The sequence below is a fragment of the Talpa europaea genome (assembly GCF_964194135.1).
Source record: "Talpa europaea genome assembly, chromosome: 12".
Classification (NCBI taxonomy): Eukaryota; Metazoa; Chordata; class Mammalia; order Eulipotyphla; family Talpidae; genus Talpa; species Talpa europaea.
Genome location: NC_140079.1, coordinates 5,895,141 through 5,907,617, shown reverse-complemented (window position 1 = coordinate 5,907,617; position 12,477 = coordinate 5,895,141). Strand labels below are relative to the sequence as shown.

The window sequence follows — 12,477 nt, the reverse complement described above, 5'->3', positions numbered from 1 at the left end:
CAGCTGAGGAAACTGAGGCTTCAATTAGGTGAAATTCTCAGGACTGAGTAGAGGCAAAACAGGGCCTTCTAGATGCCCCACCCTCCCAGCTGTGTCGGCATTTCAGGTCTCCCCCAACTTTTTGGGAGGAAGTGGAGTCCACATCCAGTTCCCTGTTCTTTCTAAGTTGAAGAGCAAGGATCTGCCGAGCAGCTGAGAGGGCAACGCCCGGGGCTATCAATACCAAAGCCCAGAGAGGAGGCACCAGACAGGGCAGGGAGCAGGGAGGATGGCTGAGATGTACAAAGCCATGGAGCTGGGCGACCAAGGTGAGGCTGGGTGGCGGTTGGGAGGACGGTCCCCAGGGTCCTGGGCTGTCCAGGGCTGGCCTCCAACCCGCAGTCCCGAGAGCTGGGCTCGGCAGGTGTCACAGCTCAGCTGAGGGTGTTTACTCCTTCTAGAGAACATGCTTGGGGCCCAGAGGTCTGCTGGTCCGCTTGGCTACTTGAGAAGACTGGCAGGTGCGAGGGCGGAGGCTGAGGATGGGCGGGAGGCTGGATGCCCTCTGCAGCTCGGGCAGTGGGCAGGGTCTGTCCTGAGCTCTCAGCTCTCTCTGTCCCGGGTCCCTCAGGGTATCTGACGCGGGGCTCCCTTTCTCTGGTGCTGCTTCTGGCCTCTGTGGGCCTCTTCCTGTTCCTGGTGACCATCCTGGTTCAAGGCGAGTCAGGGGCTGGGCGTGGGGTCCCGGGTCCCTTTGGGTTTCCCTCTGGCACGGCCTTTGCCCTCCCACGGTCCTCGGAGGCACGGAGGCTGCCGTGTCGGGCTCGTGTCCCTCCGGTGTGATCGTGGCGGGTACTGCCCCTCCGGGCCTGGGTGTGAAACGCCGCTCATGCCGCGTGGGAGGCTCAGCCGGGAGACACGTGGGCACCGGAGGGCCCAGGCCCTGCTGTCCGGCGCGCGCGAAGGGGGCTTCTCTGCTCCGTTGCAGTGTCCAGGGTGCAGCAGTCCCTGCAGAGGGAGGCCGGGGGCCGCCGGAGGAGCCTCAGTGCGGGTAAAGGGCTGGGCCGTGTCTGGGGCGCAGCGGAGGAGGCTCTGCGGCTGCGGGCCGGGCAGGCTCGGGCTCAGGGGCGGCGGGAGGCGGGGAGCGTGAGGGGAGCAGGTGGAGTCCGGCCCGTCCCTCAGAGCCTCGGCTCTCGTGTGGAAGGGTTCTGGCGTCAGGGGGAGAGTCAACTAACGTTCTTCCGGACAGTCCACCCCGAGCAAATAGTGGGCGCTTAAAAATTGAGCCCTTTCCTTCCAGTGGCCGTTTCCCAAGAGCAGATACGGGCAGACCTGGCGACGCTCCGCCAGCAGCTGGCCTGGATGAACGCCAGCCTAGGTGAGGTCAGACGCCCCGGCGGGGGCAGCTGGGGGCAGCGGGGGGCTGTGGCCACCGTCTAGGCTGCCCAGTGTGAGGAGGGCAGGCGGAGCTGGGAGCCTCCTCTTGGGCCCTGGGGACAGAGCTAGCAGGGCCAGGCTGGGGGTACCCAGATGCAGGGCCAGGGGGCGCGGGAGCCAAGTGACCTGTCTGACCCAGTGCACCCTCCTCCCCAGTCAGCTTGTGCCGGCCCTGCCCCTGGCACTGGGAGCTCTTCCAGGGAAGCTGCTACCTCTTCTCCCGGTCCCAGCGCACCTGGGAATCTTCCGTGTCCGCCTGTGAGGACATGAGCGCCCAGCTGGTGGTGGTCAACACTGCTGACGAGCAGGTGCGCAGGTCCCGCCTGGGGCTGGGCCTCTGGTCAACACGCTGTTTCTGCACCTTCTCTACCCCTCAACAGTGGAGGCCCTGTGGGTAGTTGGCGGTGGGGCGAGACGCAGTCAGAGAAGGCTTCCTGTAAGAAGTGCCACGGTGGACTTGAGAAGCCCTTGAGCCCTCTTTCAGATGAGAAGGGACGACACAGGAAGGCTAGAGAGCAGAGAGTACCCCCTAGGAGGCTTGCTACCAGCTGGTGGTGTTCAGGGGCCTTTCTCCTGTACCCCCGCCCCCGCATCTCCCCTCAGAAGTTCCTACAGTCTTGGGAAATAAGAAATGAGAAGCGCACCTGGATCGGCCTCAGTGACCGCCACACTGAGGGATCGTGGCAATGGGTGGACGGCACACCTGTGGGTCTCAGGTAACCGCCCTCCCCCAGGCCGTGGCCCGAGAGGGGTGAGCAGGGAAACGTCCTACACCCCACCCCAGGGCTGCTCAGACTCTGGGCTGGAAAGAGTCACCCGAGGGGCTGGTGGAAATGCAGGGCTGGCTCCTCCCCCGGCGGGAGTGTGAGCTCTGACTCAGGCTCGGCTTCAGGGAATCCCAGCACTGACTGCGGCGCCTGAGCTGAGTCTGCCGTGAGGAAAAGCCTGCCTCTGAGTCCCCCACCTGCCTGGGGCTGGACTTGCAATTTTGCAGCCAAGTGGCAGCAAGTGTGGCCCCAGGGTGCTGCCCAAGGGTGCAGGGACAGTGGCTGGGGGGCGGGGCTCACAGCTCTCATGGTGGTCACAGCTTCTGGAAACAAGGAGAACCCAACAACCACGGAGACGAGGACTGCGTGGAGCTGTACAATGACGGCTGGAACGACGGCTTATGTCATTTAGAAAAAGCCTGGATCTGCGAGATGCCCTCATCTCCCTGCCCTGTCCCCTGAGGGACACTGTCCCTGCAGCCCCCCCTCCTGCCCCCTCCAGCTGTGATTAGGCAACTTGGGCTTGTCCTGCCTGCTGCTCTGGGCCCCACCTTCTTCTGTTTCCTCTTCCTAAACTGAGATCTTTAGGTCCTGAAAGACCCTGAGACACGCCTCCTCCTGCTCCATGCCCACCCCACACAGGCTAGAGACACCCCTCTCCTTACTGTGGGCTCAGCCTCCTCCTCTTATCTCCAGGCCCGACCCCTCCCTTAAATAAAGTCCCCATTGCATGTGTGTCCCGCTGGGCTTCCTGTCACTCCTTGGGTGCCGCTTCAGTTTCTGTAGTTTGATAGTGTGTTTGATGCGCGCTAGGACGTTGTTTTTGCTCGGTGTTTTTCTCTACTACCGTGTATTTTATTTCCCACATACAATTTTCGATCAATTTGTAATTTTTGGTGGGAATAGACATAGTCATATATGTTTGTGCATGTTTGTACGTATGTTCTGTTCATTAATGAGCCAATGTCCTTCAGTAAGGCTTGATGATTTTCTTCCCAAATTGCATGAAGCCAATGGAACCACGCGCAAAGATTAGAAGGAACATCTCAGGCTCACGAGGACTGGGTGGTCTGAAGCCCACCATCATGGCCCTGGAACATGAGCAAGAAATCGCTTCTGTTGCTCTGATCTGCATGGGGCTGTCGTTCCTGCGGCACCGTGTGGCCTAAGCTGACAGATACAGGCAACATGTCTGGTGAGATGCCCCCACGTCCAGCGGTAGCCCCTGAATGTCAGTGGAGCCTCCCTGCTCACATGCAAGGTGGCCAGGATGTCAGAGAATGATGACCCCCCACGGCCCCAGAGCAGCCCTTTCAATGACTGGTGTGAATGCGCGGCTCAAGCCCCCGCTGGCCCTTGGGGAAGCAGGACTGGGCCTGCAGACCCGCAAAGCTGGCTTGCTTGTGAACACACCCTTCTGTGTTCCCTTCCCTTCCGCCTCACTTCCCCCTGCCTCGGACCTCCTCCCAAGGGGAGCACACTGCGCCCCCAGCCCGGTGTCAGCAGAGGGAGAACACACTAAAACACAGACTAAATATAAACCGCCCTCCGTCATAAAAAGTTATGAGTTAGAGGAGCAGGTACTTCTTTTACTTCGTGCTTTGAAATAAGTTTAGACTTCCAGAAAAGTTGGAAAAATAGTCCCAGAGCTTCTATACACTCTTCAGCCAACTTCCTCCCCTGTGGGCTCAAGAAGCACAGTATCTTGTCAAAACCAGGAAGCGCTGAGATGTAATGAGTAACTCAACTGACTTGGTCTTTTTGGCTCGGGATGCTGCAGTTTTCCTGGTCATGTCTCCTTAGTCTTCCTGCTCTGTGACCATCAGTCTTTTCTGTCTTTGGTGCCCTTGACAGTTTTTTATAAATACGGACCCATTCGTCTGTCAGTGGTCCCTCAATTTCAGTTATCTGTTTTTTTATGATTATAGTGAAAATATCCTTTTTTTGAAAAAAGGGGCCCACACTGGGATGCTTTGACATGCCTCGATTTACATAGTGGCGCTGTGTCTTATTTTTGGTGTTGTTAGCCTCGATACTGGGTGACGGTGGTGCCCGCGAGAGTTACATTCTTGTGAAGTTATTACTTCCCTCTTGGTAAGGGGTAAATATCTTGTGAGGAGATACTCTGAGACTTAGAAAATATTTAATTTCTCATCTCTGGATTCCAGATCCCATCAATGGACCCTGCCTGTGTCCATTACTATTATTATTTTTAGTGGTGATTTTTTTCTTCTCTCTTTTTTTTTTTTAAAGATTTATTTATTTATACAAGAGCTGGGGTACAGGGCAGAGGTGTGGGAGGGTGAGAGGATTCACGAGAGATAGTGCGGGGAATAGAACAGGCAGATGGATCGAAAACACTGCTGAGGGGAGCAGCGGGCGAGCCAGGAGAGGTCTGTTGTGCCATGTGGGTATTTCCCTGGCCGGCCAGGAATTGAACTGTTGTTACAGAGGTTGCAGACCTCACAGCGCTGCACTCAACCCTCTGAGCCACCAGGGAGGTCCAGTGATTTTTTTCTACTGTTCTCAATATTCTACTTTTATTAATCAAATTCTCTATGGAATCTCTAAGAGATTACCTTCTTCTCATTTTAAATATATTTACTTATGTATTCATTCTTATTGCATATCTTTCACCTTTTACTCTGTTATCATCTATCAGGTCCAGGCCCTGGAGAGAAAACATTCTCCTTTCCTCCCTCCCTCCCTAGATCCCAGGTCCTTGGTGGCTACTGCATATGGAGCTGAGTTCCTAAGCTTGTGTCGGAGCCAGATTCCAGCTCTCCTGAGTCCCGGAGGGCCTCTGGCAGCTGCTCCGGTGCAGCTCCACAAGGAATTCTCCAGGTAGGCAGGCAGGTCGGCCTCCCACACCACCTTTTAGACCTTATGGGGGTGCCTCCATCAGGCCATTACCTCCAGCCCCTGGTCCTTGACCACTGCAGCCAGTGCTCCAGCTTTAGGTGCTGGCTTGGAAGTGAGCCTGACACGCAAGATGTGGTTGTCAGCACGCCCCGGGCAGAAGCTGGCCACACCTTTGCCCAGTTTATTAACCAACTTGAGGTTCAGGCAATCCTCCATAATTGAGTCCATCAGTCACGCTCCTACCACTGTGGACACTGGGAGGCCATTCTGGTCCACCTCCATGGCTGTATGGGTGACCTGGTGCCCAACCAGTGTTGTGCTTCTCAGTGATAAATGCTTCTTGAATGACCAGTTAGGGACATTATTTACCAACTTGTTACTTGGGAGATTTCTCCTCTTTATGGCAATCCTGCCTTTATCCTTTTTGGTCAAAATCAGATGGCAGTTTCTAGACCCTCATGGGCAGAGGCCTGCTTCTTGGGCTTTGGCACTTATTCCCAACTAAATTCCCCCATGACTCTCATTCACATGCTGCTGTGGACAGAATGCTTGCCCTCTGCCCCCCAAATCATATGTTGAAGGCCTAACCCCAAGGGGGTGGTATGCCTCCTCATACCTTCTGGGAGGTGTTTTGGTTTAGATGAGGTCAGGATGGTGGAGTGCTCGTGACGGCACTAGTGTCCTTAAAAGAAAAGGAAGAGACAGAGCAGAGTTCCCGCTTCTCTGGCGGGAAGACACAGCAAGAAGGCGGCCATCACCGGCAGGAGGTGCTCTCAGCAGGGATCGCCTCTGCCCGCATCTGATCTTGAACTTCCAGCCTCCAGAACTGTGAAAACAAAGGTCTGTTTTTGAAGTGGCTCAGTCTATGGTATATATAGATTTTAAATAGTAGCCCGAGCTAAGACACATGCCTCTCAGCCTGTTCCTTGAAGCAGGGATTTAAAATTCTCTGCATGTTCCGGGCTCACCGCCAGTGTCATCCCTACCAGCCGTGAGGGGCTGTGTCAGGCTAGCAGGAAGGCAGAGAGAAGCCATGCAGACTGGTGTGCACCAGGGAGCTGATGGTGGTCTGGGGACCTGGGACTCCCGTTTCGCATGAACCTTCCACTCCGGGATGCTGGATCGCAAGTCTGGTCACCTCTGCCTGACACGGTCTCAGCTGCACCCCAATGGAAAGGCTTGTATGTGTTCGGTTGTGATGAAATGTGTCACCAGGAGGAGTTAGGGGCTGGGTGCCAAGTTAAACCTAATTATCAGAGTATCAGTTGGATACTCTTGGAAGTGGGTTAGGAATCTGCACTTATTTTTTTAAAAAAGATTTTATTTTATTTATTTATGCATACAAGAACTAGGGTGTAGACTAGAGGTGCGGAGGGTGAGAGGACTCACCAGAGACAGAGTGGGGAGCAGAACAGGTGGATCTACTGAAATACACTGCTGAGGGGAGCAGCAGGAAGACAGGAGAGGTCTGCTGTGCCATGTGGGTAGCTCCCTGGCCTGAGATTGAACTCATGTTGCAGTGGCTGCAGATAGCTTCATAGTGCTGAGACTTAACCCCTGAGCCACCAGGGAGGCCCCAGGAATTTGCACTTTTAATAAGTGCCACTCATGACCTGTCACTCCTATCCCCTGCTAAAGCCCATAGAATGAGTAAATGATCACGGTGTCATGGCCACAGGCTGATGGGATGCAAGATGCTGCGGCCACTTTGGTAAACAGCCTGGCAGATCCTAAGAGAGAAAATTGTCACAGGATCCAGCAGATCCCCCGTAGGTATCTAGCCCAGAGAAATGAAGACCCAGGCCCACACCACAGCCATATGACAGCAGAGTGGAACAGCTGCGAGAGAGACTGAAAGCTGACAACACTGACAATCTGAGCTTTTCGTTAAAATCAAAACCAAATGGGAACAGCCTTGAAAACTCCCTGAGCAGATAAAACTGGTTCAGTCGTACAAGCAGAGCTAAATTGAGCTTATTTTGTGAGACTCCCTTGACCTGGGTTGTGTTTATGCTCCTGGGAATCATAAACAGAACCTGAGCCGTTGCCGAGGTGGACACCAGGTCACCACTGGCCGATTCCCAATCATTTAAGAATGTTCTGTGCTGTGACCGAATCACTGTGCAAGCTGCTTCCCAGCGACACGCCTGAGCCTCACTCCAGGTTTAATTCGAGGGCCCCTGCTTGGCACCCCGACTTTCTGGCATGTGCACACAGATTTTACTAATTATGACTTCAGCAATTCATTGATTTGGCTTCCGTTTTTTTTTGCCCCACCTGCTCCCTGCCTGCGCCTCACCACGCCCCATGGGGGTCTCTGGAGCACCCTCAGCCCACAGCAGGCCAGATGGGATGGGAGGCGGGAGAGTGGGGGATAGTCCTGTGTCCCTCTCTCCTGGGAGGCCCAGGCCCAGGGCCTGCCGGAGCCTCCTGGAGGCCTGCCCAGCAGGACAGAGGTCCAGGCGCTCACAGTGGCCTTGCTCCTCTCCCCTCCTGTGGCCTCCTGGGGTCCTCCCCTCCCAGGAAACCTTGTCTCCGTGTGTGTCTCAGTGAGTCTTCATTCTATGTGGGTCCCTGCATTGTGGGTCACTCGACACACTGGGTGACCTCACATTTATCCCGGCTCCCTTCCCCTCCCAGAATCTCCTTCTGGCACGGTGATTGGCCACGTGCACACCCCAGGCCCACAGGTCCCCCCACCCCAGTGCACCTCCTCTTTCTCCAAGTCCACAAACACCAGCCTGACTTCTGGCCTCTTCCGGCCTCTGAATTGATGCCAGGTTTACTCCCCAGGAAGCAGCGGCTGCTGGGGAAGGGCTTCTGTCCAGCAGCAGAGCTGGCATGGGAGGGAGCGGGAGGGGCTGAGGCTGCTAACCAGGCCTGGGCACCGAAATCCTTTTGTCTCTCTTTACCCCAAGCCCGGCCCTGGGCCCTACCCTCTAGGCCCTGGCACCAGCCTCGCCCAGGAAGTAGCCGGGAACTGGGAGGCGTGTGGAGGAAAGGACAGGAATTAACAGCTCCGCGGAGGCCGGAGTCCACCCTCCCTGGGGACGACATGGCTTCTGCTGTCGGGTGTTCACGTTGTAGGATGAGGACCTTGGCGAGGGCTAGCTGGAGGTGGGAGCCAGGAGTTCGGGCACAGCCTCCACTGGCGCCCGCCCGCTGCCCTCTCCCTCCTTCCTTGCCCAGAGGGGGGAGGGGCTGCCCCAAGGCCACCCACAGAGGCACTGGGGTCCTTCATCCCACCTCCCTCCAGGACCTGGGGCCCCAGGCTGTTTCCAGCAGGAATGACCAGTGACAGAAAGAAGCAGCAGCACCGGAGACCCAGCCCTGACCCAGATACCCTGAGGGAGAGTGACCGGGACAGACCCTGGGCACCTCAGAACACAGGACAAGCTCCCTCACGTCTGCTCCAACTCCACCCCCACTTGGAGACGCCTTTGGGAAGAGGTTGTGCTGGGCAGAGAGAGTCCGGGCATGCTTGGAGGGCTGCCTCTGATTGCACACAGGAGCTGTTCCTTCCTCCTGCGCCGTCGCCCCTTTCCACCGCTCTCATCTCCAACACTTGGGTGTGGAGGGAGGCTGCTGGGAGTCAGGCTGGGGCAGCGACCAGGGCAAAGGGTAGATTTAATCCTGAGCTCCTGGAGTCACTGACTGACGTCCTGGAGGTGGGAGCGAGGTGGGGCCAAGCCTCTGCTTTGGGGGAGCCTTCACCCCACCATAAAGGGGAAGCACCACTGGCCTCACCGCCTGGGTCTCACTCCAGCTCTTCCCTCAGGCTCTGTGTGACCCTGAATCACCCCTCAACCTCTCAGAGCCGAGCTTGTCATCTGTAAATTGAAATGAAACCGGCATCTCCCCTAGGCGAGCATGGGAGGGTTAAAAGAGATAAAGCCGATCATGTCCTTGGAACACAAGAGTGCTTTTTATTTTAAGGAAATTATTCAAATCAGTGAGATGTTTTATGTATGAACTAAAATTTGCACTTCCTAGAGGAAGAGGCAAGTGCTATGGAGATAGGGTGCTCCCCGTGCCCCAGTTTGCCCTTCAACGTCCAGGGTTCACTGCTGAGGTGTCATCACTCGAGGCAGGTGGTAGGAGCACCCCAGGTGCCAGCAACTGTCATCCTCAGAGCATTTTAAAGGATAACAACACAGACCCGAATCCAGTTTGCTGCTTTTCATTTGCACGCCTGGCAATTCTGAGCAACGTCAGAGACGTGACACTCCTTCCTCCCCCGCACCCCCAGCCCCAGAATTGTTCACTGGGTGAAATTCTAAACAGTCGTTGTTATTGCTATGGTGTCTTCATGGATTGAGATGTTAATCATTTAGCATAAAACTCACCCTCCGACGTGTACAAGCAGTGGTTTGGGTGTGCAGGAGGATTATGTCGTCATGATGTAATTCCCGAACAATTTTTGTCACCACTTAGCATCCCTGCCCGTCAGCTGCGGTTGAGTGTCGGTAGCATATTTGTAGACTTCAAATGAGCACAGTTTTTATTACTTTTTCCTACGTGGAAACCAATTCTCAAAACGTCCAGATAGTTTACCTGCTGACGTGCGCAGACTCAGCGACATGCAGTCAAAGCCATTTTATTGCATGAAAACAAACCTGGAATTGACCGTTGGAACCACTTTTGTGTAGCATTGTCTAGCCCCACTGAACACCAGCTCCCCACCCTGCAGCCACCATCTACTCCTGTGTCTATGGATTCGCCGCCTCCAGGGACCTCCTAGGAGTGGAGTCACGCAGCAGCTGCGCTTTGGTGCCTGACTTCTGTCACTGACCTTGGACGTCTTCAAGGCTCATCCGCGTGGTCCCTGAGTCAGGACCAAGCTCTTCTGTGAGGCTGAGAAGCTTCCCTCGTGTGGGTGGGCTGAGTTTTGTTTATCCATTGGCTGGATTTTGGACATTTGGGTGATTTCCATTTTTTGGCTATTGTGAATGTTGCTGTCATATCTGTTTGAGGCCCTGCTTTCAAATTTAGGGGGATAGGGCTTCCCCAGTGGCACAGCGGTTGAGTGCTGGGTTGTGAAGCTGCCCGAAGCCTCTGCAGCACCGGTTCGACTCCCACCTGCTCCCCGGCCACCAGAGGAGAGTCCTGCATAGTGCGCAGACCTCTCCAGCCGCCCGCTGCTCCCCTCAGCAGTGGACTTCGGTCCTTCTGCCTGCTCTGCTCCCTGCTCTGGCTCTGGTGAATTCTCTCACCCTCCCGCGCTTCTGACTGTACCCAGTGCTTGTATAAATAAATAAATAAATAAATAAATAAATAAATAAATAAATAAATCTTTAAAAAAAATTTAGGGGGATATACACCTACAAGTGGAACTGCGGGCCCACAGGGTAAATCTGCATTTTATGCTTTGAGTGAGCAGATGGCTTTTCACAGAGGCTGCACCATTTACACTGCTGCCAGCAGTGCCCAAGGGTTTCAATTTCTTAACGTCCTCGCCAACACTGATTATTTTCTGTTTTGTTTGACGGGACGCTTCTAATGGGTGTGATGTGATACTTTGCTGCAGCTTTGCTTTGCCTTTCTCCCACGACTAGAGATCCAGGGAGTAACAGAGGCTGCTGAATGATCAGCTGACCCCAAGCTTTGGAAAGGGGGGCAGGTAGAGACAGAATTGAGGCCCACACCCTCAGCCCCAGGGAATCCAAGAACAGTGAAAAAAAAAAAAGGAATAACACACAAGGCCAGGAGTCCAAAGAAGAGGTGGCACAGCACTCTTGCCACTGCAGCAGGTGAGTCAGTCCCCTGGCTCCTGCCCACAGCAGCAACAGGACACCCCCCTCAACCGTCCCCACTCAGGCAGTGGTGGAACCAGAGCACAGCAGCTGACCGCCACCTCCAAGGAGGTGAACAAAAACTAAAGTCACAGCACCACCTTCTGGGAAGAAAAGGAAGTGCAGGTTATTACAAAGCTGCTGAATTAAAATTAACTCAGAGAAGTCTGACAACAGCCCCCAAAAGAAGGTAGACGCTCCACATGTGAAGACAGAGGAATATACCTCCAAGTGGCATGAAGCTGCATGATATGACATCAAAAAAGAGGATGATAACTCTCCAGAACACAAACTGGATCTACCAGACAGAGAATTCAAAATAACCATCAGAAAGAAACTCAACGCGAGCGAAGTCAGAGAAGCAACGAGCACAGGAATAAAATTTATAAGCAGAAGAAAAGACTGAAGCTGTAAATAAAAAACTAACATAAATTCAGGATGTGAGGAACTCAATAAAAGAGATCAGAAGTGCCATAGAGGGCCACCCTGGTGGTGCAAGGTGTTAAGCACAGCACTGTGAAGGTGTCCGCAGCCTCTACAGCATGAGTTCGATCCCAGGCCAGGGAGCTGACCCACATGGCGCAGCAGACCTCTCCTGTCTCCCTGTTGCTCCCCTCAGCAGTGTATTTCAGTAGATCCACCTGTTCTGCTCCCCATTCTGTCTCTGGTAAATCCTCTCACCCCTCACACCTCTGGCTTGTACCCCAGATCTCGTATGCATAAATAAATATTTTTTAAAAAGCACTATAGAGAGCTATGGGGATAGGATAGTCTTAAGGGGAAAAAATCAGTGAGCTCAAAGATAGAAACCCAGGAATGGGGCCTCCCTGGTGGTGCAGGGGGTTAAGCACAGCACTGTGAAGCTGTCCACAGCCTCTGCAGCACCAGTTTGATTCCCAGTCGGCCAGGGAGCCGACCCACATGGCACAGCAGATCTCTCCTGTCTCCCCGTTGCTCCCCATCTCTCAAGATTCTCTGTTTTCATGGTGGTCATGCGTGTCTAGGTGTAGATCTCCTGAGTTTATTTGATTTGCACAAGTGCCTGAGGTTCCATTAATTTTTCTTCACTGCTTTTGCTGCTGCTGTTCACACTCAATAATCTCAATGGGCCTAACTGAATTTTTGCCAATCCTTTCTTTTGTTATCTGTTTTTTCCTCTTCAAGATCTTGCAGATATCCTTCCTCTTCTTGATAGTTCCCTGGCTGCCTCCCAACTTCCCTTCCTGAAAATCACAGAAATGTGTCCCTGTCCCTCAGATTTACCTGGTCTCTTCCTAAGCTTTTCCCCTGCACCGTGGAGCAGCCTCCAGTGCCTATGCCATCCCACCTTCCCAGGCTCGGTGTGCCCGTGGGCGCGGGCTCCCTCCTGCTGCTGGGCAGCTGCCCCCAGGGGTGCGTGGGGCCCACTCTGTGCCCAGCAGCCTGGAGAAGAGGGCTTTGGCTTCTCCCCCACTTCCTTAAACTCCACCAGTCCGTCTCCACTCTCCAGTGCAGCAAGTCCACCTAACCTGGACCATCTCTGACTGCCCAGAATTAAGGCCCACACCCTTCCCTCCTCCATTCTCTCCCTCGCCCCCAAGCAGATCTATGGTCAGTGTCAATGGCTGGTTTTTAAGTTTGTCTGTCTGGCTCTGCTTGGT

General features: G+C 54.4%; 1 protein-coding gene across 1 annotated transcript; it reads left to right on the top strand.

Moving 5' to 3' along the window:
- Nucleotides 1-268: 268 nt before the first annotated feature.
- On the top strand, nucleotides 269-2,645 carry LOC311180684 (CD209 antigen-like protein C; the record flags this gene model as incomplete). The annotated part of the gene is made up of 7 exons (XM_084248595.1): nucleotides 269-308; nucleotides 611-697; nucleotides 968-1,030; nucleotides 1,280-1,357; nucleotides 1,573-1,724; nucleotides 2,020-2,132; nucleotides 2,504-2,645. The coding sequence occupies 7 exons, from the start codon at nucleotides 269-271 to the stop codon at nucleotides 2,643-2,645; spliced, it is 675 nt and encodes a 224-aa protein (XP_084104721.1).
- Nucleotides 2,646-12,477: the final 9,832 nt, after the last annotated feature.